The 25,144-nt window shown below is 36.4% G+C and overlaps 1 protein-coding gene across 5 annotated transcripts in view; it reads right to left on the bottom strand.

Annotated features, from left to right (window-relative positions):
* Positions 1-25,144, bottom strand: part of Kdm5 (Lysine demethylase 5) — a 589,167-nt gene that overhangs the window by 343,638 nt on the left and 220,385 nt on the right. For all 5 annotated transcript variants that reach the window (XM_090384917.1, XM_090384920.1, XM_090384918.1 and 2 more), the window contains one exon: positions 10,826-10,988. In XM_090384917.1, coding sequence (XP_090241043.1) covers positions 10,826-10,988 — 163 coding nt within the window. The remainder of the gene's footprint in view (positions 1-10,825; positions 10,989-25,144) is intronic.

The raw sequence follows: 25,144 nt of genomic DNA, 5'->3' as shown, positions 1-25,144 counted from the left end.
AATGAACTTAATCAAATATGCAAGGGAACCGACATGAAAATCATAACAAAACCCATGAACAAATTATACACATTCTTCAGAAATCGACCTTCAAACACCACATTCCAATCACAGCATGACCTCGTATACGACATCCCATGCAAAAATTGCGATGCTGTTTATGTAGGATCTACCATGGCAGTGGCACAGCTTCGAGCAAAACAACACGAAGCTTCTGTGCGGGCGGGTTGTTCAAATGCATCGGAACTTTTGTTCCACACAATAAATGAACGACATTCATTCAGCTTTAATGAAACAAAAATTACAAATATTCAACACAACTATCACAAACTACTTATTGTAGAAACCTTAGAGATGAAACTACATGAAACTTCAATCAATATACATAGGCCGTTCCTATTGTCCAACGATTGGTCACTTATACACATGCGTGAAGAACAAACACTACATCATAAGACAAAAGTTTCGGATTAATTGTGAGTTGCTCCGTTCCTGTGAACATGACGCCCAAAAAGTTCTAGTCCGACTTAAGGAATGTACAGAATAATCCCCCCCCACCATATCCAATTTTATTAGACCCCTAAATTTAACTCTAAAGTCCAGCTGTAGGACCGAAAAAAATAATCGGTCCATATTTATTAAACAGTTCAGACCTCAAAAATCTAAGTAATGGTTTCCATGCAGCCAGAAGTATGGTGTTTGTAGACAGCAGTCATGAGCACTCATTGTTGAGACCGCATGGTCTGAACACTATGGTTCTGACAGTGGGGAAGATGTCCCACCTGCTTTACAAAATAGATATCGCCATCCTCAAGAATTATTAGTGAGTTGGAAAAGAAGCTTCCTATATCTAAAATAAAGGTAATCCCTGTTGATTAATAGTATATAATTTACATATAGGGAAGAAGTAATTGCCAGTGGGCATAACTTTAGTAGACATCCCCCTTTCATTAATGTACGCACTACACCACAGGGTGGTGTTATGTCCATTGAAATCACTGAGTTGTACAGAGGGAATGGTAATTGAATAATGAGATCATCAAGGTCTGTCTGGGAGATGTCAGTCTCAGATGGCAAGTCGAAAGAGCAGACTGTTAATAAAAACCTTACTGTAAAGTGAACCTGTATCACTTACCACCATGTTGGTGGTAAGTGGTACAGGTTGAAATTGGGTCTGGTTGCCCAGAAGGATAGTAATTCCTCCTTGGGCAGGTCCATCTCCACTTCTATCCTTGCAGATCGTGATGTTTTGCAAGATAATGTCTTTGTATCCTTTAAATATGTTGCCTACAATTAAAGCATTTATCCTCTATACTGATTTATACTTTTCGAGGAACACCTTGAGGTAGACTATATTTTGCAGGAATCAACAACCATTCAATTAGCATTAGTTGAGGCATATGAAGCAAGAAAGCAAGCATATTCAGAATCAGCCAAAAAAAACCCTTCCCATTTCACACATCCAGTCACCCCAAATGTTTGTCTAGTTCAGTCTTAAATTTATTTAAGCTATCAACTTCCACAACAACAGAAAGAAGTTTGTTCCAGCAATCAACTACCTGATGGCTAAAGGCAAATTTCCACACATCTATTCTACAATTGTCTTTCTTCAATTTGAATCTATGCCCCCTTAGGTTCTTAAACTGAGCAAGAAGTACCCCATCAGCATTGAGCCTGCTCAAACCATTCAAGGCCTTACACACACCTTAGTCAAATCACCTTGCAAGTGGCTACTCTCCAGGTGCTGCAATTTGCAGAACTTAAGCCTCTCTTGGTTAGAGGATCCCTTCATTCCCCCTCACCAATCTTGTTGCCCTTCTCTGCACACGCTCAAGCAAATCCACATCCTTCCTAAAATGAGACCTGTATGCAGTACTCAAGGCGTGCCGGACCATTGCCTTATACAAAGGAATAATCACCTCCTTGTCTCTGCTAGTGAAATTCCTATACAGCATTAACAAAACTACATGACCTGCTCTGGCAGCCCATCTTCAATGAAAAGAGAATTTCATATTGACTGCACAATTACCCCTAGGTCTTTTTTTTTCTCCACTTCCCTGAGTGTACCACACAGTTCGTACGTTTCTCTTGGGTTACTGCTACACATATACAGTACTTTGCATCTGTTAATGTTAAACTTCAGTTGCCACTTCTCAGCCGACCTGCCAAACTTTTCTAGATCCTGTTGCAGTAGCATACTGTCTTTACTGTCATTAACAACCCTGCCAACCTTTGTATCATCTGCAAACTTGGACATTAAGCCAGATATACCTTCATCGACATCACTGATAAATACACAAAACAACAATGGACCCAGCACCGAACCCTGTCGGACTCAACTAATAATATTAGTCCATCTAGAACAGTGTCATTTTATTATCATTCACTGTCATCTCCCACTCAACCACCCTTTTATTCAATGTAGCAAATTACTCTTAATACCATACTGCTCCAATTTGAACAATAATCTTCCATGTGCAACAGTGCCAAAAACTTTCCTGAAATCCAAGAATATGATATCAAAATCTGCAAAGTTAAAATCCCCGATTACAAGATATTCTGATTTACTGGCTCACTCTATTTTTCTGCATAACTGTTCACTGTACTCAGAGTCATTAGGCCTATAACACACTCCTACTCTCATTTTCTCTTTCCCAGTGTTTATGTCAACACCAAATAGACTCAACATTGCACTGTCCACTCATGTCAACTGGATGCACTTTCTTAGATTTTGTCTTTCTTAACCAACAGCATAACCACTCCTCCCTTCCTAACCTTTCTATACAATTGTACTTCCCAAATTCCAATTCTGCACTGCTCATATCTGTGTGACACCATGTCTCTGATATCCTAACAATATCTGCCTTTGATGTCTTGATCAGCACTTCAAATTCATCAAAGTTATTTACTATACTTCTAGCAACTTTGTGTACTTGCAAGTATATATATTCTTACTCTTAATTACAGGCCATGTATTTAATTGTTTCATGATGACTCCCAGCAGCTATTGAAATCCCCAGCAACTTGCTCTCTAGGCTTCTGCTCATTACAATAGAAGCAGTGCAAGAATCACTTTCGCCTCTGCCTGCAGCTGCTGTTTTAGTCTGTGACTCTCCCAATTGGTTGGATTCCAAAGTGCCAAAGGCTTTGGAAGTCAAGGTGCATCCAGCAAGTCCAAATAATGGCTTTTCCGTGTTGATTTCTTACACTGCACGGAGTTCCAAAGCTGAGTTGTCTGGTATCTCCTTCACCTTAATATCCACTTTCTGTTACATTTCATGGTGCTTTTCAGTTTTTCTGCGATTTACCTTTCACCCCAGGTTTTGGCAGATGATGGGTCTTTCTGGGTGGATGTTTGCAGGCTTAAAAAAAATCTATGCAATGGAAGTAAATGAATCTTTGGGTGGTATATGGGCTTGGTTTGTGTTCCAATGGAATACCCCAGGGGTTCACATCTGGTGAATATGGGCTTGGCAAACCAAGCCCATATTAACCAGTAATTTTTGATTCCCTTCTACTTCTCTCTCTCTCTCTCTCTCAGGGCAATGCGGAAATTTTTTTTTTTTTTTTGGCTGGTGCAGCAGCCAGAGGCTTCCTTGCACCACACGGCTAATAATAATAATAATAATAACATCTCTCTGAAACCTTCTGGGTGTATGAGCATTTATCGCTATTTACAGCTTTCATCACTGTTCTTGTCTACTGGTACTACATGTTTAGCTCTGCCTTTAATCTGTCTCTTTTTTCTTCTTTCCATAATTGGCATGCTTCTGAGCAAGCAGGGTGCTCTCCTTGGCAATTATTACATGTTGACTTCAGAGCTGAACATACAGTAATTTCAACATCCTTTTCTCCACAAAAGGTCCTTGGGTTCTCACAGACATTCACTCAGATATGCCAGACAAGCTGTACTTGCTACCTAGGAACCTAAAACGCTGATGGAACTGATATTCGGGTGACACTCAAGTCAAGTGGACCCAATTTCGGCGAAGTCAAGACAATCTCTGACAGACAAATCCTCTGCTTCCACCTTCACAATGCTGGGACTATTAGTAATCCTGGGTATAACCCCATGCACAAGCACACTGTGGGTGACCACCTAGGTGTGAACCAGCATAACCAGGGGTCGAAGTGTGGCACCCACACCACGCAGAGGAATGCTGTCCCTCTGTGTTACCAAGCAATATTAGATGGTAGATATCTATCGGTGCAATACCACCACTTTATGGTGGTACTGAAGTGGTAGAACCAATTTTTAGTCTCCAGAGTTAAGTTCCGGTCAACTCTTCCCACTTTTCATTCATGCAGAATGACTGAAGTTATGATGGACATCATGGCGAGATCCAGTCTTCATTACATTTCGAGGGTACAGCTCTAAAACAGTGTTTGCAGGGCGGTCGCTAGTTAGTACACTGGTCCGAAACTATTGGTAACACGTTAGGAGGCTTCCGGATCAGCTGGTGTATAATCTTGCTACCTCTATTCTGCCAGTCAGTGAATGGAGGGAGTCCGAGTAGTGTGTATGCGGCGGGCATTGTCGAAGATACATCATGTCAAGGATCTGAGTATATTCTTATTATGTGAATGCCACATCCAAAAATTTCATTACTTCATACAGCAAGTACATCCCCCCCCCCATTTTTTCTTACTACTGAATACACCATGAATTGTCAAACTAATAGAGTAAGCTTATCTGCAAAAAGACTGAAACCTCCCAAACACTTCCTAGTTCATTTCACAAATATATGTGGCTTCAATTCTAATCTCAATGATGTCCATTTCCAATTGAAGTCTGCCAAACCCCATGTACTTTTCCTGACAGAATCTCAGTTATCGGTTGATTCAACTACTGCTCATCTCAGCTGCCCAAATTATTTGGTGTGTGATTCCTTTCACCTCAAAGTGGTACTTGTGCGTATGTCCGTTCCAATATTCCCTGTCAGAGACTTCACAATTTGGAATCTCCTCTTTTCGATCTTCTCTGGCTTAAAATCTCTCTACTTCATTTTGTAAAATTCATATGTTTCCTCTACCGTTCTCCCAACTCCACTAATCACTTGAAGCTCTTCGACTTCCTCTCTTTGCAACTTGACTTTCTTCAGTCCAACTTTCCTAACAGTGAGGTAATTTTCCTTGGTGATTTTAATGTTCACTGGCTTCTGTTTTCTAGACCCACCGAACCAGCTGGTCGAGATGCTGAGGCTTTTGCAATTACTAATGACCTTGCACAGATTGTTCATTTACCTACAAGTACACCAGACAATCCTAACCATACAGCCAACACTCTGTTATCTTTTTATCCCAAACAAGCATCTTAAGTACATGGTCGAAGTGAGTGGTCCTTTAGGCACCTCAGATCACAACTTGGTGATTGTCTCTTCTCCGATTATCTTGGCTATTCCCAACCTCGTGTTTGGCATTACAAGAATGCAAAATGGGATGACCCTTGAGATTTATTTTCTTCTTTTCCATGGTGCTTTCTAGGCAGGACTACTGTTTCAAAACTTCTGATCTCTATGTTTGCTCAGATCTTGTCAGTGAAATTATTCTTGTAGGAATGGAATCCTTTATCCCACACTGCACTTTAAAATCTCATCTTTTATTCAAACTTTGGTTTTCAGATAAATGTGCTAAGGCTGTTCAAGAGAAGAATGTTGCATATCGTAATTGGCTTGTTTCCAATTCTTCAGTTTTATTTTCTGAATACACCAAAGCTTGCAACAATCGTGAAGCAGTTATTAATCAGTCCAAACTAGATTTTGAACAGGCTAAGAGTAGAAAACTTGCTCCTTGCCCTAATGGTAGCCAAGCATTCTGGTCTCTTTCCAAAGCTATTGGCCACAACTTTTACTCATCTCTGTCAAAACCAGATAGTTCTGTTGTCACTTCGCCCAAGGATAAAGCTGACCTGATAGGATCCCATTTTTCTTCCAACTCATGTATTAATGATCTTGGTAAAACACCTCCCACCATTCCCAACATGGTGCATTCAATGCCTCCTGTGGTCTTCCGCCTAAAGGATGTCCTGAAAGCTTCAGGTCCTGATGGTATTTCTCCATTTGTTCTCAAAACCTGTGCTACTGAACTTACTCCTGTTCTTTGCTGCCTTTTTCCACTTTCTTATTCCGCAGGTATTTTTCCTTCTGCTTGGAAATCTGCTCATATCCTGCCAATTCCTAAAAAGGGTAACAAACCCCTTCTATCCAATTATCGTTCCATTGCAATTACTTCTACTATTTCTAAAGTAATAGAGAAATCAATTAACGGCCAACTCTCAAACTACCTAGAAACCATCCATCTAATCAATGATCGCCAGTATGGAGTCCATCAGTGTCGATCCACTGGTGATATTCTGGCTTATGTTACCCATTTATGGACAAATTCAATGAAAAGGTTTAGTGAAACACAAGCAGACATCTCTAAGACGTTTGATTGTGTTTGGCTTAAAGGTCTTCTAAACAAGCTACCATCTTATAGTTTGCCAACTGTTTTTTGTAATTAGTTATTCAGTTTTCTCTCTGATCGCTTACTGAGGGTGATGGTGGATGGCTCTGTCTTCTAACTTCTCCACTAATGCTGGTGCCCCCCAAGGTTCAGTTCTTTCCCCGACTCTTTTCCTCTTGTATATTAATGACCTGTTTGTTGTTTGTTTTTTATTTGGATTTTTAGGAGCATTAGCAACTAAGGCCATATTGCTCCGGGATATGCGGTGGTCATTCCCTGACCTGCCCGCATCCTCCGTATTTGGTGGTGACGGGCTCGAACCCCGGTCTAATCAAGAAGCGTGTGCTACACACTGCTGCTCCTTCCCACCTGGCTACGGAGGCGCCTATTAATGACCTTTTTCCATTGACTGGCAAACCTATCCATAGTTTTGCCTATGATAGCACATTGCATTCCACTTTCCATTTTGAGAAATCTTGCCCTGCTCAATCAGCTTCAACTTTTCGAATATCTGCTACTAATTCCTTAAATGCCGACCTCCAGGTAATTTTCCAATGGGGCAAAGACAACTTACTTGATTTCAAGCATTCTAAAACTCAGTCTTGTCTTATATCTAGCAAAAAGTATTCTTTTGCTCCTATGCTTATCTTTGGTGACAATCCGATTTCTAGGCATGTTAATATTTCTCCATTGGGGATTACCCTGACTTCTAATCTCTGTGGCACATTACAAATATTGCTTTCTTTGCATCTAAAGACTTGGTTTTCTCTTTCGCTCTCGGAATTACTTTTCTTCCAAACAGCTGTTCACTCTGTACAAATCGCAAATCAGCCCTACCATGGAATATTGTTCCTACATCTGAGGCGGTGCCCCCAAAACCTCACTCAGGCTTCTAGATTCCATTCAGAAGAGGACAGTTAGGTTAATTAATGACTCCTCTCTAACAGAGTCTCTCCACTCGCTGTCTCATAGGCGTACTGTTTCTGCTGCATGCCTTTTAAATGGATACTTCCGTGGTCACTATTCTTCTCAATTGGTTTCTATAATTCCCGCTCTCTCTTCCAAAACAGTCCAAACATGTGCCACCACCAGCCAACATCCATTTACTGTCCAACTTCGAACTCACAGAACCAACTTTTCATCTTCCTTGTTTATTCATTCAACTGCCGTTTTCTGGAACAACCTTCCTTCATATGTGTTTCCTGTACATTACAGTCTACAGAAGTTCATGTCCAAAGTCAACAAATATCTTCTCAACCTGCAAACCAAGCACGGTACTAAGTACTATAGGTTCTAATACCTCTCGTGTTTGGGGGTTTCATTAAAAAAAGGTGCATGCAAGAGAACCCACAACAGTCCATTTGTAAGTGGTCATACTTCTGGTACTTGAAGCACCTTAAAGGATTTAGTATGTACGACTATACTGGGCAGTTAAGATATCCAGCTTTGATTTAATTAGGAGGCAATGGTAAATTGAAGATAAAGATGAGGGTTTTTAGTGTGGATTAGATTCCCATTCCTACACATGAACATTCATTTTGCAGCTACAACTCCTTCAGTTTTTAGTTCAGAACAGATCTCATCTTCAGACATTTCAATGAGGTAACATTGCAAGATGACGCCTTAGAATAAGTTAAGTGTCTTGTCAGGTGTTACCATAATCGGCTTTCTTCCAATAGCAGTGGCTTGGAGGACTGTTCTATGTGTATATTACACTTGGTTTCAACAAAAATATCTCCAGAATGCAGCCCTTTTAATGATTTAGGCATTCCAAAAGTTTTTTTGAATAAAGAAGGATGACATTTTCCAACATCACTGTATAGTGTAAGTTAGATAATAATAATATTCTAAGTAATTTTTATTTATTGGTTTTATTCATTCTCGTTATCCAATACAGTACCAGAATAAAGAACTTAATTTCAATTATTTCTTGCCTTTTATCACAAGATAACTGAATAGTGTATAAAGTAAACCAGATGCTTCCTGTTGTGTGTGTGTGTGGTTTTTTTTTTTTTTTTTTTTTTTTTTTTTTAACATTCATAAGGAAGCCTAATTTTCTTCATTTTAAATAATGAAAATAGAACTCAAATATAACATGGGATCTTTCATCTCTGACCACATTAGAAGTGGAAATTACAATTTGACAAAAATTGCATATAATCTGTCCTGAACACACCAAAGATAAGTGGAATTCCCATTGCAAATTGCCAATAGTACTGAAAGTTGCCTAATGTGATATTATAGCATTGTAGTAATGGTTTGGCTGGTACATACAGGATCACCCAGAAAAAATGTAACAGTATACCCTATTTTTTCATGTATTGTGCTGGTATTATTGAGTTTAGTGTCAATAAACACTTAATACCCGGGAGTTTATTATTCAAGCAAAAAGAAATTTAAACGTGATCCTTTCTACCCTAGATCATTTGCACACAATGAGCTTTACTGCATCCAGTTTCTTCAGAGATCCTCAACAACAGAAACTGCTTTCACCTATAAATTCTCCAATGGTGTGTGATTTGGCCTTCAGGAATGTACACAGAAAATCATCATGGGGATTTAAAGTCAGTGACTGACTACAGGTAGTTCTCTACTTTACGAGTAAATTTGTTCCTAACACGCACTCGTAAAGCGGGAATTCATTTCCCATAGACAATGTTAAAAATAGGGGTTACGTTATCAACAATGAAATTAGTTAACTAATTAGTTTATGTTTAAACAATGATTGATTTATCCAAAGAAATGAAAATGTAGCCTGTAAAATCAAGCAAATTATAATAATAGAGAAATTATTTATGACTTACAAATGTTAAAGAATGTTTATTCTTCATCATCAACTAAATGCACGCTTGTTGATCACTAATTATTGGCTCAGCACTTGGTTTGTTGCATAAGGAGTAGTCTTCTTCAGAAATACTTCAAGAGGTGTTTGTTTCCAAGATAATCTTCTCTTTTAATTATAAATTTCACAATTGGATATACATAAGCATTTTTGAATCGTGTAACTAACACGATTCGCGTGGAGTAAAAGGTTTAGGAAGCTTTAAAAAAAGGAATGAAGAGAAGATTTTGAAAATTTATTTGTTTTTTATACGATTGAAGATTTCAATAAAGGGAAACATATTTCACCATAATAACGTAAAAACCCACAGTATTCCAGCTATTGGTGCAATAAGATCGACTTTACTAACTGTTTATAATTAGATGCACTAACAGAAAAGCCCAATAAACTGGAAAGGGCAAATTGTTTTTATTGTTTTATGGTAGTGACCCCCAGAAATGTGCTTTAGAAAAATATCACAAAGGTCTTCAAAATTGATTCTTATAACGGAACATATGATAACGATGAAAGTGTAGTGCATTTTAATGATTTGAATTGGTAACTAATACAATTTACAAACCACGCTCATGACCAAAAATGTATAACAAAGGTCATGACCTTCGCTATACAGCCAAAATTTCAACTTCCAAGATCTTGAAACGAATTCCTGAAAAACAATGTGTTATTGTGTTCACATTACGATGTTTTCTCGATGTGATGGTGTCACTGGAACTGATTAATATCGTAAAGCGGGGTATACTGTATTGTATAGCTAAGCACGTGGTTTGGATGTGGTATTTATGATTGTTTAACTTTTTTTGTAATTAGCATTCATATTTTCGATTTTGTTGATATTTGATACTTGGGGAAAAAAACTCGTAAACCCAGGAACTCGTAAAGCGAGAACTGCCTGTATTCAATCTCATCTTGTCCAGGATACTGTTTAGAGATGAACCTATCATTAAAAATGCACTTCTTATTGTCTATCATAGAATCAGACTGTTCAGACTTCTTTATTAATCTCAAAATTGTTGATTTTTCTTTACCTTTGCTGGAACCAAATCGCACTTCAAATGCACGCTGCACTATAAGATGTTATACTGCTCAGTAGTGAACTCCATATTCCTTACGATTCTTCCTATTAGGCTGCATCACTAACTAGTAAAAATTTCAAGTCTTATGTGCTAAATGCCAAAAACTTATTGATGCCAGCCTAATATTTACATTTTCAACTTTTTTTAATGACGCATATGACAATGTATTAATTATTAATGGCTCACCACATTTTCACTAATATTTTTATTTTCTGACTTAATGGCTTTTTAATGGACAAATTGTTTGTGCTGAAAAGCACAAAAAACAGTCCAATAAAAAGTAATATCATATGATCATACATAAAAACTGATTTAAAAACATGAACTGTTCACAACAGAAGTTACTGTAAACAGTTTATTTCATTAAAACTGCAAATCAGTGTGAATAAACAATAAATAATATCATTAAATTTAAGAGTTTTAAAAAATTTATCATAGATTATGCATAAAGGGGAAAAAAACTAACCGGAACTCCAGAAGTAGTAAGAATATTTGGATTCATAATAGTGACTAACTGATGCAAAAGATCTGGCTGACACTCAAATAGCTCTGGGGCTGCAGACCTCATAGTTTGCTCAAAAACCTCTGCCTTACCGCCAGGTACACCATACCATGTTTTTGGTTCTCCCCTTGAAACAAGAAAAAAAATAATAATTTAAAAAAATTATTTATATAATATTATACTAGGGGGGGCTTTGCCCCCTTCTTTTGATAAAATAAAATAAAATACTTGCAGAAGCTTTCAACTCTGTGTATCTCTTCCTCAGCTATGAATACATAAATACGTTACTATAGCTATATAATATCGGTGTAGATACACAATAGACAACTCTTAAAGAAAAACTATGATCGTAGTGTGAAAGGCATCATTTCATCTGTATCTCATATTGTGCTCATCCTTCACAACGATTTACCATGTATTGCACTAACTCGAATAAGTAATGCTTTACTAACAGAGAAGACTATTTTCCCTTATTCTCGGCGGGCACTATCACCCAGTGAAACGGTGGATGATAGTGCTGTGCCCGCCAAGAATCAGTATGACTGTTTCAAAGCTAGTTGACTTTTTTTTTCAAAATCTTAAAAAACATTGAGTAAAAATTAATCAGTATGATAACAAAGAAACTTTTGTAATACAGGCTGGCCTCAATTAATGAAAATCATTCGACTCACAAGCGCATTGCACAAAACAGAAACGCATTAATCAAATATTAGAAATATCACTAGGAAAAATTATAACTGGTCCTCGACCTTCAGGAATGTCCATAAAGAATTTTAAAAATACCTTTTAAATAACTTTTTAACTGTATAGCAAGTAAAAGATAATTATAGAATTAAATGTTTATTGCATAAAACAATGGTTCCCAAACTGTGCACCATGGAATATTTTAAATTTTTGAGGTAAATACAGCGATACTCCACATCTGTCGAACATCGTGTGAACTACTAGCTCGAGATAGTTCACAGTTTCAACATTACTTATTAAGTTGTTTGGACCTAACTACTTAATAAATGGAATTGTTAGGTATTTCTTTTAGCCAAAGGGCAGGGTGAAAAAATTACTGAGACACTAAGGGCGCCGTGAACTGAAAAAGTTTGGCATAAAATATAGAATGAAGAAACTATTTGTTGCGGAAATATTTGGTGTTGGCTTTCTTCTTTTTTTTTTTTTTTTTTCATCAATCAATTTCCGATAGCTGACAACTATCTTCTCTAGGCCCTTGTGAAATAAATATCACAGAGAACCTAAAACCTTTTCTTTCTTTTTTTGAGGTTCTCTGCGATACGAAAGATTTCATCTAGTTCTTTTACTGTTATCTCCTTTGTGGTAATATTTTGATCTGGTTCATTTAAAAATTAGAATTTTTTTGAGGGAAACACAGTGATACTCCACATCGTGCATCCTGCATTTAAAATTAGAATTTTTAAATTCTTTTATTAGCGGGAGACAAACAAGTAACACGTCTTCTTCCGATGGAACACACTGAGGTGGGCAATGGGCAAATGCTTCTTTATTGCCCGTCCGACGTGTAGTAAACTTAGCGAGTGATTCAAATCTTTTCAACTATCACATAAAAAAAATCGTGTTAATTGGAAATTTGCATCGTGTAAAGAGAAAAGTGGTATAATTTTTTCAAATAGCGGTAACAAAAAAATGTGTTAATTGAACTCACATTATTCAAGGCCTGGCTGTATGTAAAATTAATTTTTCATTACTTTAGTTTTTATAGTTATACTTACTCTGTATCTCATTTAAAAAGATCAACATTGCATTTTATTATCACTGATTTTTTGTAAATAAATGACTTATTTTTTTCAAGTTTCTTATACTGTTTTACTTTCTAAAACAAATTGCCATTTTCATGGTGTGTTATATTTTATTATATTTTTCCACATGGCCTAAGAAGACAGTATTACTAACACTCACCAGTTTTATATTTCCTATCTCCAGTTTAAACCAGGTTTTCCCGTCTGCAGTTTGCATTAAACGAAACTTAATTATTTTAAAAATTAAGTGGCTTAACAAAGTATTTAGCTTAATAATACAAATAACACAGTCCTGAAAAAAATAAAAAATAAAAAATAAAAAAATAAATAAATGAAATACTGGTTATGATTAATAATTAAACTGTTGATGCAAAGTGATTCCTCTCCCCCTGCCCTCCCATCCCCAATCAAGTGAATTGTGCCCGAACAGAAATGCAGATTTTTCTGCTCGCCCCATCTCAACCAAAGTATTATCAGACAAAACTACACGTGTTGCATGCATTCCATTAACACCATCCCCCAATATCAATAGATATACCAGTAAAATGCAAGTGGCCCACCTTCTGGGCATCAGCACCTTAATCCGTCACATCAAAGTTAATGGGCACAGTAAAAATATATCAAAATTGGTTAGTTTGTTTGTTTGTTTGTTATTTGGTTTTTAGGAGCATTAGCAACTAAGGCCATATTGCTCCGGGATATGCGGTGGTCATTCCCTGACCTTTCCGCATTCTCCGTATTTGGTGGTGACGGGCTCGAACCCCGGTCTAATCAAGAAGCGTGTGCTATGCACTGCTGCTCCTTCCCACCTGGCTACGGAGGCGCCAAAATTGGTTAGTGATGGTTGTGTTAAATCCCTGCTTGCTGAAATGAATCTTATTTTGGTCACTGTTTCTGGCACAGACACCGAAGCTTTAATTTCGAAGGTGATAACCAATTAGATGACCAATATGGGACAAAAGACAGAAACTATATTCAAACAGGAATATCATATATATACACACATACACACAGTCAGTTGACCCTTGAACAACATGGGTTTGAACTGCACAGGTCCACTTATACGTGGATTTTATTTCAATAAATACATTGGAAAATTTTTTGGAAATTTGCAACAATTTGAAAAAAAAAACTCTCAGACGAACTGCGTAGCCTATATATATATATATACACACACAAATATAATTAGATTTAAATAATGTTAGAAAAGGAATATTACATAATAAAAAAAGGAGGGTACAGCACACATCAGGGGCAGCAAAACGCATAATCCTCTACATGATGCTTGAAATATAATCATATAAATTAGAATAAAGTTATATAATGAAATAAAATAATGCCAGCAGTACGGCAAGACAAGAGCGAAAAAACAAAATTAAACTTAAATTCAAATTAAACAGGAAGGGAAGAGAAATGTAACAAGAGTAAAAATATTGCAGCGAAAACTCTAAATTAATTTAGAAAATTTAAATATACAAATAATCATTCTTCGAAATTTAAAAGCCAATTAAATGAAATTTAGCGGTGCCCCCTCTGATGGGCACCAGGTCCAAATTTATGTGAAATATCACCAAACAGAGATTTAAACTGCTACAACAAAACCAAAATAGACTGACCATTATGCCCCATCTCAACAGAGGACCACAAGGCCAATAATGGTCAGGGAATCGCTGCATTTCGAACGCTAAACAAATCACCGCAAAGGAGAAACGATCGCAAGATCAGTCCGCCACACCGATCCCCAGATCGAATCGCCAATGCAGGGAATTGAACAGCGGTGGTCCTGATGCAGCGAAAATCAAAGATAGAACAGACGAATTGCTAACGCTGCGCCTGTACTGCCATCTATAGTTCATTATTCATTTATATAAACGGGTTAAATTTGCTTTTGTCAGTAGTGTGGCTTTGCACTGGAGTGCTAATGTCTGTTCTATCTTTGATTTTCGCCGCATCAGGACCACCGCTGTTCAATTCCCTGCATTGGCGATTCGATCTGGGGATCGGTGTGGCGGACTGATCTTGCGATCGTTTCTCCTTTGCGGTGATTTGTTTAGCGTTCGAAATGCAGCGATTCCCTGACCATTATTGGCCTTGTGGTCCTCTGTTGAGATGGGGCATAATGGTCAGTCTATTTTTGTTTTGTTTGGTTTTGTTGTAGCAGTTTAAATCTCTGTTTGGTGATATTTCACATAAATTTGGACCTGGTGCCCATCAGAGGGGGCACCGCTAAATTTCATTTAATTGGCTTTTAAATTTCGAAGAATGATTATTTGTATATTTAAATTTTCTAAATTAATTTAGAGTTTTCGCTGCAATATTTTTACTCTTGTTACATTTCTCTTCCCTTCCTGTTTAATTTGAATTTAAGTTTAATTTTGTTTTTTCGCTCTTGTCTTGCCGTACTGCTGGCATTATTTTATTTCATTATATAACTTTATTCTAATTTATATGATTATATTTCAAGCATCATGTAGAGGATTATGCGTTTTGCTGCCCCTGATGTGTGCTGTACCCTCCTTTTTTTATTATGTAATATTCCTTTTCTAACATTATTTAAATCTAATTATGTCACATGATAGTATTGGGCGAATTGCTAACGCTGCGCCTGTACTGCCATCTATAGTTCATTATTCATTTATATAAACGGGTTAAATTTGCTTTTGTCAGTAGTGTGGCTTTGCACTGGAGTGCTAATGTCTGTTCTATCTTTGATTTTCGCTGCATCAGGACCACCGCTGTTCAATTCCCTGCATTGGCGATTCGATCTGGGGATCGGTGTGGCGGACTGATCTTGCGATCGTTTCTCCTTTGCGGTGATTTGTTTAGCGTTCGAAATGCAGCGATTCCCTGACCATTATTGGCCTTGTGGTCCTCTGTTGAGATGGGGCATAATGGTCAGTCTATTTTTGTTTTGTTTGGTTTTGTTGTAGCAGTTTAAATCTCTGTTTGGTGATATTTCACATAAATTTGGACCTGGTGCCCATCAGAGGGGGCACCGCTAAATTTCATTTAATTGGCTTTTAAATTTCGAAGAATGATTATTTGTATATTTAAATTTTCTAAATTAATTTAGAGTTTTCGCTGCAATATTTTTACTCTTGTTACATTTCTCTTCCCTTCCTGTTTAATTTGAATTTAAGTTTAATTTTGTTTTTTCGCTCTTGTCTTGCCGTACTGCTGGCATTATTTTATTTCATTATATAACTTTATTCTAATTTATATGATTATATTTCAAGCATCATGTAGAGGATTATGCGTTTTGCTGCCCCTGATGTGTGCTGTACCCTCCTTTTTTTATTATGTAATATTCCTTTTCTAACATTATTTAAATCTAATTATGTCACATGATAGTATTGGGCGAATTGCTAACGCTGCGCCTGTACTGCCATCTATAGTTCATTATTCATTTATATAAACGGGTTAAATTTGCTTTTGTCAGTAGTGTGGCTTTGCACTGGAGTGCTAATGTCTGTTCTATCTTTGATTTTCGCTGCATCAGGACCACCGCTGTTCAATTCCCTGCATTGGCGATTCGATCTGGGGATCGGTGTGGCGGACTGATCTTACGATCGTTTCTCCTTTGCGGTGATTTGTTTAGCGTTCGAAATGCAGCGATTCCCTGACCATTATTGGCCTTGTGGTCCTCTGTTGAGATGGGGCATAATGGTCAGTCTATTTTTGTTTTGTTTGGTTTTGTTGTAGCAGTTTAAATCTCTGTTTGGTGATATTTCACATAAATTTGGACCTGGTGCCCATCAGAGGGGGCACCGCTAAATTTCATTTAATTGGCTTTTAAATTTCGAAGAATGATTATTTGTATATTTAAATTTTCTAAATTAATTTAGAGTTTTCGCTGCAATATTTTTACTCTTGTTACATTTCTCTTCCCTTCCTGTTTAATTTGAATTTAAGTTTAATTTTGTTTTTTCGCTCTTGTCTTGCCGTACTGCTGGCATTATTTTATTTCATTATATAACTTTATTCTAATTTATATGATTATATTTCAAGCATCATGTAGAGGATTATGCGTTTTGCTGCCCCTGATGTGTGCTGTACCCTCCTTTTTTTATTATGTAATATTCCTTTTCTAACATTATTTAAATCTAATTATGTCACATGATAGTATTGGGCGAATTGCTAACGCTGCGCCTGTACTGCCATCTATAGTTCATTATTCATTTATATAAACGGGTTAAATTTGCTTTTGTCAGTAGTGTGGCTTTGCACTGGAGTGCTAATGTCTGTTCTATCTTTGATTTTCGCTGCATCAGGACCACCGCTGTTCAATTCCCTGCATTGGCGATTCGATCTGGGGATCGGTGTGGCGGACTGATCTTGCGATCGTTTCTCCTTTGCGGTGATTTGTTTAGCGTTCGAAATGCAGCGATTCCCTGACCATTATTGGCCTTGTGGTCCTCTGTTGAGATGGGGCATAATGGTCAGTCTATTTTTGTTTTGTTTGGTTTTGTTGTAGCAGTTTAAATCTCTGTTTGGTGATATTTCACATAAATTTGGACCTGGTGCCCATCAGAGGGGGCACCGCTAAATTTCATTTAATTGGCTTTTAAATTTCGAAGAATGATTATTTGTATATTTAAATTTTCTAAATTAATTTAGAGTTTTCGCTGCAATATTTTTACTCTTGTTACATTTCTCTTCCCTTCCTGTTTAATTTGAATTTAAGTTTAATTTTGTTTTTTCGCTCTTGTCTTGCCGTACTGCTGGCATTATTTTATTTCATTATATAACTTTATTCTAATTTATATGATTACACACAAATATATATATATATATATATATTTGTTATTCTTTTGTCTTATCTTTGTGGTTTGTTATTCTTTTGTATTAATTTTGTTAATTACAGGTGTTTTTTACACATAGGTATTTTAGTAAATACATAACTGTTCTTTACGATAGCCGAATCTCGGTTATCTTAATTTACCATGGCCTATACATTTAGGATTTTTCAACTTGTTACGTATTGCTAAAGAAATTGTCATACAATTATTAATGAAAAACTATAGCAATAAGCAAATTATCAATACTACTTTATAATATTATATTAAACATTCTTATACATTTCAGTATTACATCACATGTACGTCAATCCCCTACTTCATCGGGGGCTTTGAGAGGATTGACAGTCCATTCGATGTAATGCATTTCTTACTTACCCGTTTCTGTTTGTATCTATCACAGCTTTGCTATTTTTTCAGTACTAAATTCTAATTTTTGAACCCTTGTTAATATTATTCCTAATTGTTATTAGTTAAATTCTTTTTTTATAATTAACCAAATTAATTTCCCATCATCTACGAGCAACTGTGATAGAATACACAAAGCCCAACGGGTAAGTTTTTTAATAAAAATATTGCAATAACTTTACTCACTTGATGTGTTTAAGCGGAGGTCGTAGTGTCGAAAAAGGAAAGTTTCCCATCCTACTTGATGTGTTTCTGTGGAGGTCGTAGAGTCGAAATAAGGAAAAATTTCCCACTTTTAACTGGTTTTATGGATGGCCATCCCTATGGCGCTGTTTTTATGGCCCTGTCGCGTTAACGTTTCACATATGTGCAGATGGTGCGTTGGCCGAAGTCCCCGATATTAAGGCCAAGGTCTATTATTGTGTTTTGGTGGTTGGTTCAATGAATTTACTTTACTTAACTTAGTTGTGTATTTACATTATTTTTACATTTATTTTATGCCTTACCTCGGACAGTGCCGGTACCGCTTTTCCAAGGCGTAAAAGCACTTGTTTGTCCTGAGGACAAACTATATACATATATACAGCCTCTTACTATGGGAGGGGGGGGTTAATTTTGGCAATAGGTCGTAGTGCAGTCAGGCGACGAGCCTCGCCTGGGTGCAATAAACCTAGTAAATAAGGGGTTACTCTTCTGAGTAATTACTATTATATTTTTAGTTGGCTTTTGATAAAAGTATATGGGTCTACATTGGGATGGTGTTTTCTAACATTTGCGTATATGGCAGTTCTTACGTGATATCTACTGTATTTTTTGGGAATTTTGTTTCTATCCAGCGTTATAATGAGTTTTTTAATAGCTATTTTTCCACTATTCATATTGTTGCATATTTGCAATATTCTGTTTGTCTGATTTCTTATAGTATTACCATGTATATGCTTTGCTATGTTACTTTCCCAGTGTGTGAGTTTTATTGTTTCGAAATTAAAATGATCTCTTTTATCATGGTGATGTGTATATATTTTGTCTGGGTGGATGGCTATTTCGCTGTCTAAGTAGACAGCTTTTTGGTTGTTATCCGGATTTGTACATTCAATTTTAAGGTCTGCTGGGTAATTGTTCTTTGCTACGTTTATAAAGTTGTCATGGTTGAACACGATTACGTCATCAATGTATCTGTAGAATTTTAAACTGTCCGTAATTTTACTTTCATAATAGTGCAGGTAGAGGTTAGCCATGGCACAAGAACTGCTGGATCCCATAGCTATCCCCCTGCATTGTATATACACTTTGCCTCCCATTAGAATGTAGTTTCCTTTGACGCTGATTTTTGTGAGGTCATTCCAGTATTGTTTTTTGCATTGTAGTATGCTGTGATATTTTTGGTAATATTTCTGTAGTACTTCTATTAGGTTGTCGTGCGATATGCTTGTAAAGAGGTTTTTGAAGTCGTATGTGTTTATACTTCTAATATTGTTGTTTTGTTCTTTTAAAAAGTCCAAATATTCTTTGTTGTTGTTGATAATTCTGGGGTTTTTAATTTCTTTGGTGATGTTTTTTAATTTGTCTTCCATGATTTTACTGGTATATTTGAACTAATAACAATTAGGAATAATATTAACAAGGGTTCAAAAATTAGAATTTAGTACTGAAAAAATAGCAAAGCTGTGATAGATACAAACAGAAACGGGTAAGTAAGAAATGCATTACATCGAATGGACTGTCAATCCTCTCAAAGCACCCGATGAAGTAGGGGATTGACGTACATGTGATGTAATACTGAAATGTATAAGAATGTTTAATATAATATTATAAAGTAGTATTGATAATTTGCTTATTGCTATAGTTTTTCATTAATAATTGTATGACAATTTCTTTAGCAATACGTAACAAGTTGAAAAATCCTAAATGTATAGGCCATGGTAAATTAAGATAACCGAGATTCGGCTATCGTAAAGAACAGTTATGTATTTACTAAAATACCTATGTGTAAAAAACACCTGTAATTAACAAAATTAATACAAAAGAATAACAAACCACAAAGATAAGACAAAAGAATAATAATATGTACTCTGTTTGTACCCATGCATTGCTAAAACAGCTACTGGGACAACAGAAAAAGCTAGTAAGAAATTAAATTAAATAAAACTACTATAATTATAAATAAAATACGGCATGAACTATCATATTACAAAAGAATAATATATATATATTTGTATATAATAGCTTAATTTTTGATATTTGCACAGGAGGCAATGTGTGTATAAACTCGAGAGAAGAAAAAAGTAAAAAGTACAAAAAAAAAAAATCATTAAGTAAATAGTATGAGATGAATTAACAACCTAATAATTGTATCCTGTTTTAAAAATGGATAGCCTATGGCTAGTCTATTATAAAAAGTTAAAATTTATTAAAACTTATGCACACAAACACTTACAGACCATACATGCCGCCATTCGCAGTTGAGAGAAATGTAAACAAAAGTAAAGATGCAGTATTAAATCATAACTGCATAAAATTAACTGTAGTACATACTTTACTACTGTAATGTCTGCGTGGGTAGCACAGTGATATCACCACAGTCCTCCCTACACCGGGTGAAAAAGGCCTGGGTTAAAATCCCGTCGATGATGAAAAGAATTTTAGTGGGCGTATTTCACTCTGTGGCTGAGTTAGTCGGTCTCAGGTGTAGATAACAAGGAATTTTCCCCAGAAACTGGGATTTTTTCGTCCAGCAAACAGGCAAATCGACCAGAGAACACAAGCAATTTACAGACAAATAAATATATGGATAGATGTAACCATTTTACGGGGAACCCTAATATCATAATTTTTTGTACTACTGTAATAATTTCGTAGCCACTTCCTGTTGCTACTGCAGTGAGCTCAAGTGTTGTGAGTATCTGCTTAAAACGCCATGTGATGTTAATCATCTCTGCGTGAGCAGTTTGTCTCTCCAGTAAATTGCGTATTATAGTAAAAATTGATCACTCAAAAAATATGCAGTTCTCGTGTATTTTTCATCGTGTTTAGTGCAATACCGTAAACCTTGAATAACACCAAGGGACCCATATGAAGTGCCACTAGTTATGCTGGAAGTGCTCCCAAGAAGCAGAGAAAACTTATGACATTACAAGAAAAAGTTTAATTGCTTGATATGTACCGTAAATTGAGGTCTGCAGCTGCACTTGCCTGCCATTTCAAGATAAATGGATCCAGCCTAAGGACTATTTTAAAAAAAGAAAAGGAAATTCATGAAACCGTCGCTGCAGCTACACCAGCAGGCGCAAAAACCTTGCACTTTTTGCAAAATACCTTTTTATCTCATATTGAAAATGCAACTTTTATGTGGGTTCCAGATTGCTATAAGAAAGGCATACCTATAGACTCCAATATGATTCGAGAAAAAACAAAATCATTATATGACAACTTAAAACAAAAGGAAGGTGAAGGATCTAAAGCTGGAGAATTTAATGCCAGCAAAGGATAGTTTGATAATTTTAGAAAGAGGTTTGGCTTAAAAAATGTCAAGATAACAGGAGAAGCAGCTTCTACCAACAAAGAGGCAGCAGACAAGTTCCCAGACGCCATTAAGAAAATCATTGAGGAGAAAGGATATCTGTCTGAACAGGTTTTTAATGCAGATGAAAGTTCCCTATTCTGGGAAAAAATGCCACAAAGGACATTTATTAGTAAGGAAGAGAAGCGAGCATCAGTAGAGTTAGAAGGCTAACTCTATTGTTTTGTGCAAATGCAGTCGGGTTTATGATCAGGACTGCCCTTATCTATAAAGTTGCTAACCCCCGAGCCTTGAAGGGAAAAGATAAACACCAGCTGCCAGTCTTTTGGTTGAACAACAAGAAAGCCTGGACAACAAAAACCCTTTTTCTGGATTGGTTCCATCGATGCTTTGTCCCAGAAGTCAGGAAGTACCGTGCCAGTAAGGGACTGCCTTTTAAAGTTCTTTTGATATTGGACAATGTCCCTGGCCAACAGAACTCCATGAGTTCAACACCGAAGGCATCGAGTCAAAGTGGTCTACTTGCCCCCAAACACAATGTATCTAATTCAGCCTCTAAATCAGGGGGTCATAAGGACCTTTAAGGCTCATTACATATGGTACTCCATGGAAAAGATTGTCAACGCAATGGAAGAGAACCCCCAATGGAGAGAACATCATGAAAGTCTGGAAGGATTACACCATTGAAGATGCCATCGTTGTTATAGAAAACAGCCATGAAAGCCATCAAGCCCGAAACATTAAATTCCTGTTGGAGAAAACTGTGTCCAGATGTTGTGTATGACTTCACAGGATTTACGACAGAGCCAATCAAGGAAATCATGAAAGAGATTGTGGACATGGTGAAAAGGGTGGGGGTGAAGAGTTTCAAGATATGGATCTTTGAGAAATTCAAGAGCTAATACACACCACACCAGAGGAATTAACAGAAGATGACTTGATGGAGATGAGTGCTTCTGAACTAGTGCCAGATGATGAGGAAGAAGACGTAGAAGAAGAAGTGCCAGAAAACAAATTGACATTAGACAATCTGGCAGAAGGGTTCCGATTATTCAACACTGCTTTTGACTCCTTTTACGACATGGACCCTTCTATGATACGGGCACTGAAATTAAAGCAAAGAATGGAAGAAGGATTGGTACCATATAAAAACATTTTTGGAGAAATGAAATAGCAAAAAAGTCAGACAGAAATTACGACGTATTTCCGTAAAGTTACCATGGAGTGTGCCTGCCTCTCCTTCCACCCCTTCCACTTCTGCCACCGCTGAGACAGCAAGACCAATCCTTCCTCTTCCTCCTCAGCCTACTCAATGTGAAGACAACGAGGATGAAGACCTTTATGACGATCCACTTCCACTTAATAAACTTATATTGTGTATGTGTGTGAGTGTCTTCGTGTGAAAATCTAATAACTGTACGGCAAGAATGTATGAGATGCTTTTGTGTCATAGAGTATAGGCTATGCTATCATAAAGCAATCATGCTGCTGCTTCTTCATTATTAATGCACGAATCGTTATACCTGTAAATAAATACGAATTTCTTTTTCACATTATCTTTTCATTTTTGATGTCTAGTGTTAGTAATAGATATAACATCTACAGTGTTTTGTATCATATAAGATAATATTGATGAAGGTACTGACAGAGAGACGATTCATCTTGTAAACAGATAATGTAAACTTATGGTATCGATAAATACAGTAAAGTACTGTAAATGTATTTTCTCTTCCTTATGATTTTCTTAATAACATTTTATTTTCTTGAACTTACTTTATTCCGGTCAACAGTAGGCTATTAGTAGTTAAGTTTTTGGGGAGTCAAAAGTTATATGTGGATTTTCGACTGCATGGGGGGGGGGTCAGCTCCTCTAATCCCCACGTTATTCAAGGGTTAACTGTGTGTGTGTGTGTGTGTGTGTGTGTGTGTGTGTGTGTGTGTGTGTGTGGGGCTTAAGAAGACTTTGCCACTTTTTTTTAGCTTCTCTTTGATAAATTTAAAAATCACTATATATTCGACTTATACTCTACTTTTTCTACTGTATATATACAGTAAGCCTCTGCTATTCGTGGGGGTTACGTTCCTGAGAAATGCCGCAAATACTGAAAACGCGAATACTGAGTTATGGCTCCCAAAGTAGTAATAAAGGGGTTCCGTTCCAAAGTATGAAATATATAAGAAAAACTGGTCTAAAATTTTGTCTACGTATGTATTATATGTAACTTCATAATATGACTATGCACACAGTGAAATGCAAGCATATGGCATCAAAATGAAAATAAGAAATAATATAATATTAAATGTAATATTTATTAGAAATTTCAAACAAATCTTTCAAACCAGCACCTCTGCTAGCTAAAAAGCTTATCCCGCCAGTGCTATCACCAGTTTCGCTAAAGTGTTGATAAAGGAGTTTTGCCTTTTCACGAATGATGAGTAAACTTAACGGAATTTTATTTTGAGTTAAAATCGAATTTAACATCATGAGTTACAGAGAAAATTTTTGAAACAATTAGTGAGTCAGGAGACACTTTCACCATTAGAAATTTTGTCTAATAACTCAATTTTATTCGCTAATGTCATCACCTCCTTTGATATTTTCACATTTCCCTTGTTATTTGTAGCCATATTTTTGTACGGGTTAGAAAGAACTTGTCCACAATAAAGTCATTTTCTTCCGTTAACACACTCGAAAAAGACTGTTTTACACTGCAAAATGGTAGATTTATCACTTTTGTAAGCATATCAATTTATAAATTTATTCAATTTATATACATATAAATTAAAAGCAAACAATGAAGCCTTCCATGACAAGCGCATAACACATACTGAACAAGGATTAGCGAGAAACATCCACACTCGCGATTTTGTCTCCCCCCCCCGCCCACTGAGCGCTGTTTTGACTGGGAAAGATAATTTTCGCCACACCAATGTTTTTTTATTGCGGAAAATGTTCACGGCACTTTAAAATTCAAATTTTTTAGGTTTCATTTTACATTAAATCAGCGACCGCGAAACCACGAATAGCGGAGGTTTACTGTATACTATATACTCTCTATATACAATATACTCTACAATTTCCAACTAAATCAACCGGTTTCATTGTGACTTCACCTTGAGGATAAATTTCCCCAACATCAAAGATTTAAATACATATATTTAAATACATATACATAAAAAGTAGCTTCTAAAGCCACTTTTTAACTTTTTGTCCCCCAGAAATTTAAAATTGTTTCCTTGCAATAAATATTTGTCCTTTCCACTTCTAATTATTTCAGTGCTCGTTCAAATGAACATTTTATTGATATGTCCTAGGATGGGTATTAGAAAATCACTCTCTTCCCTATGTTTCCCTAATAATTATTTATTTCTGATATGTTTTCAGCTGAAATTTAGTGGACATACGTGAATTCCAGGAAGTATTGTTTGTTTGGCAATTTAGTGGTCAGTTTTTTTAGGATACCAGTTTACCTGAGAGAGCAAAAGGGATTAACGTTCTGCAATTCAATGGTGTCCACAAAACCTACCTAACTGTGTTTTTTTTTTTTTTTTCTTTTATGAAAACCCCAAACATGAGAGGTATTAGAACCTATAGTACTTGGTACCATGCTTGCAAGGTTTCTCAAAATGGAAAGTGGAATGCAATGTGATATCATCGGCAAAACTATGGATAGGATTTCCAGTAAACGGAAGAAGGTCATTAATATACAAGAGGAAAAGTGTAGGGGGAAAGAACTGAATCTTGGGGGACACGAGCATTAGTGGAGAAGTCAGAAGACAGAGAGCCATCTAC

This window comes from Mastigoproctus giganteus, chromosome 11 (assembly GCF_048544385.1).
Source record: "Mastigoproctus giganteus isolate SK-2022 chromosome 11, ASM4854438v1, whole genome shotgun sequence".
Lineage (NCBI taxonomy): Eukaryota > Metazoa > Arthropoda > Arachnida > Uropygi > Thelyphonidae > Mastigoproctus > Mastigoproctus giganteus.
The sequence above is the reverse complement of the archived record's forward strand: the minus strand, read 5'-3'. Positions and strand labels throughout refer to the sequence as shown.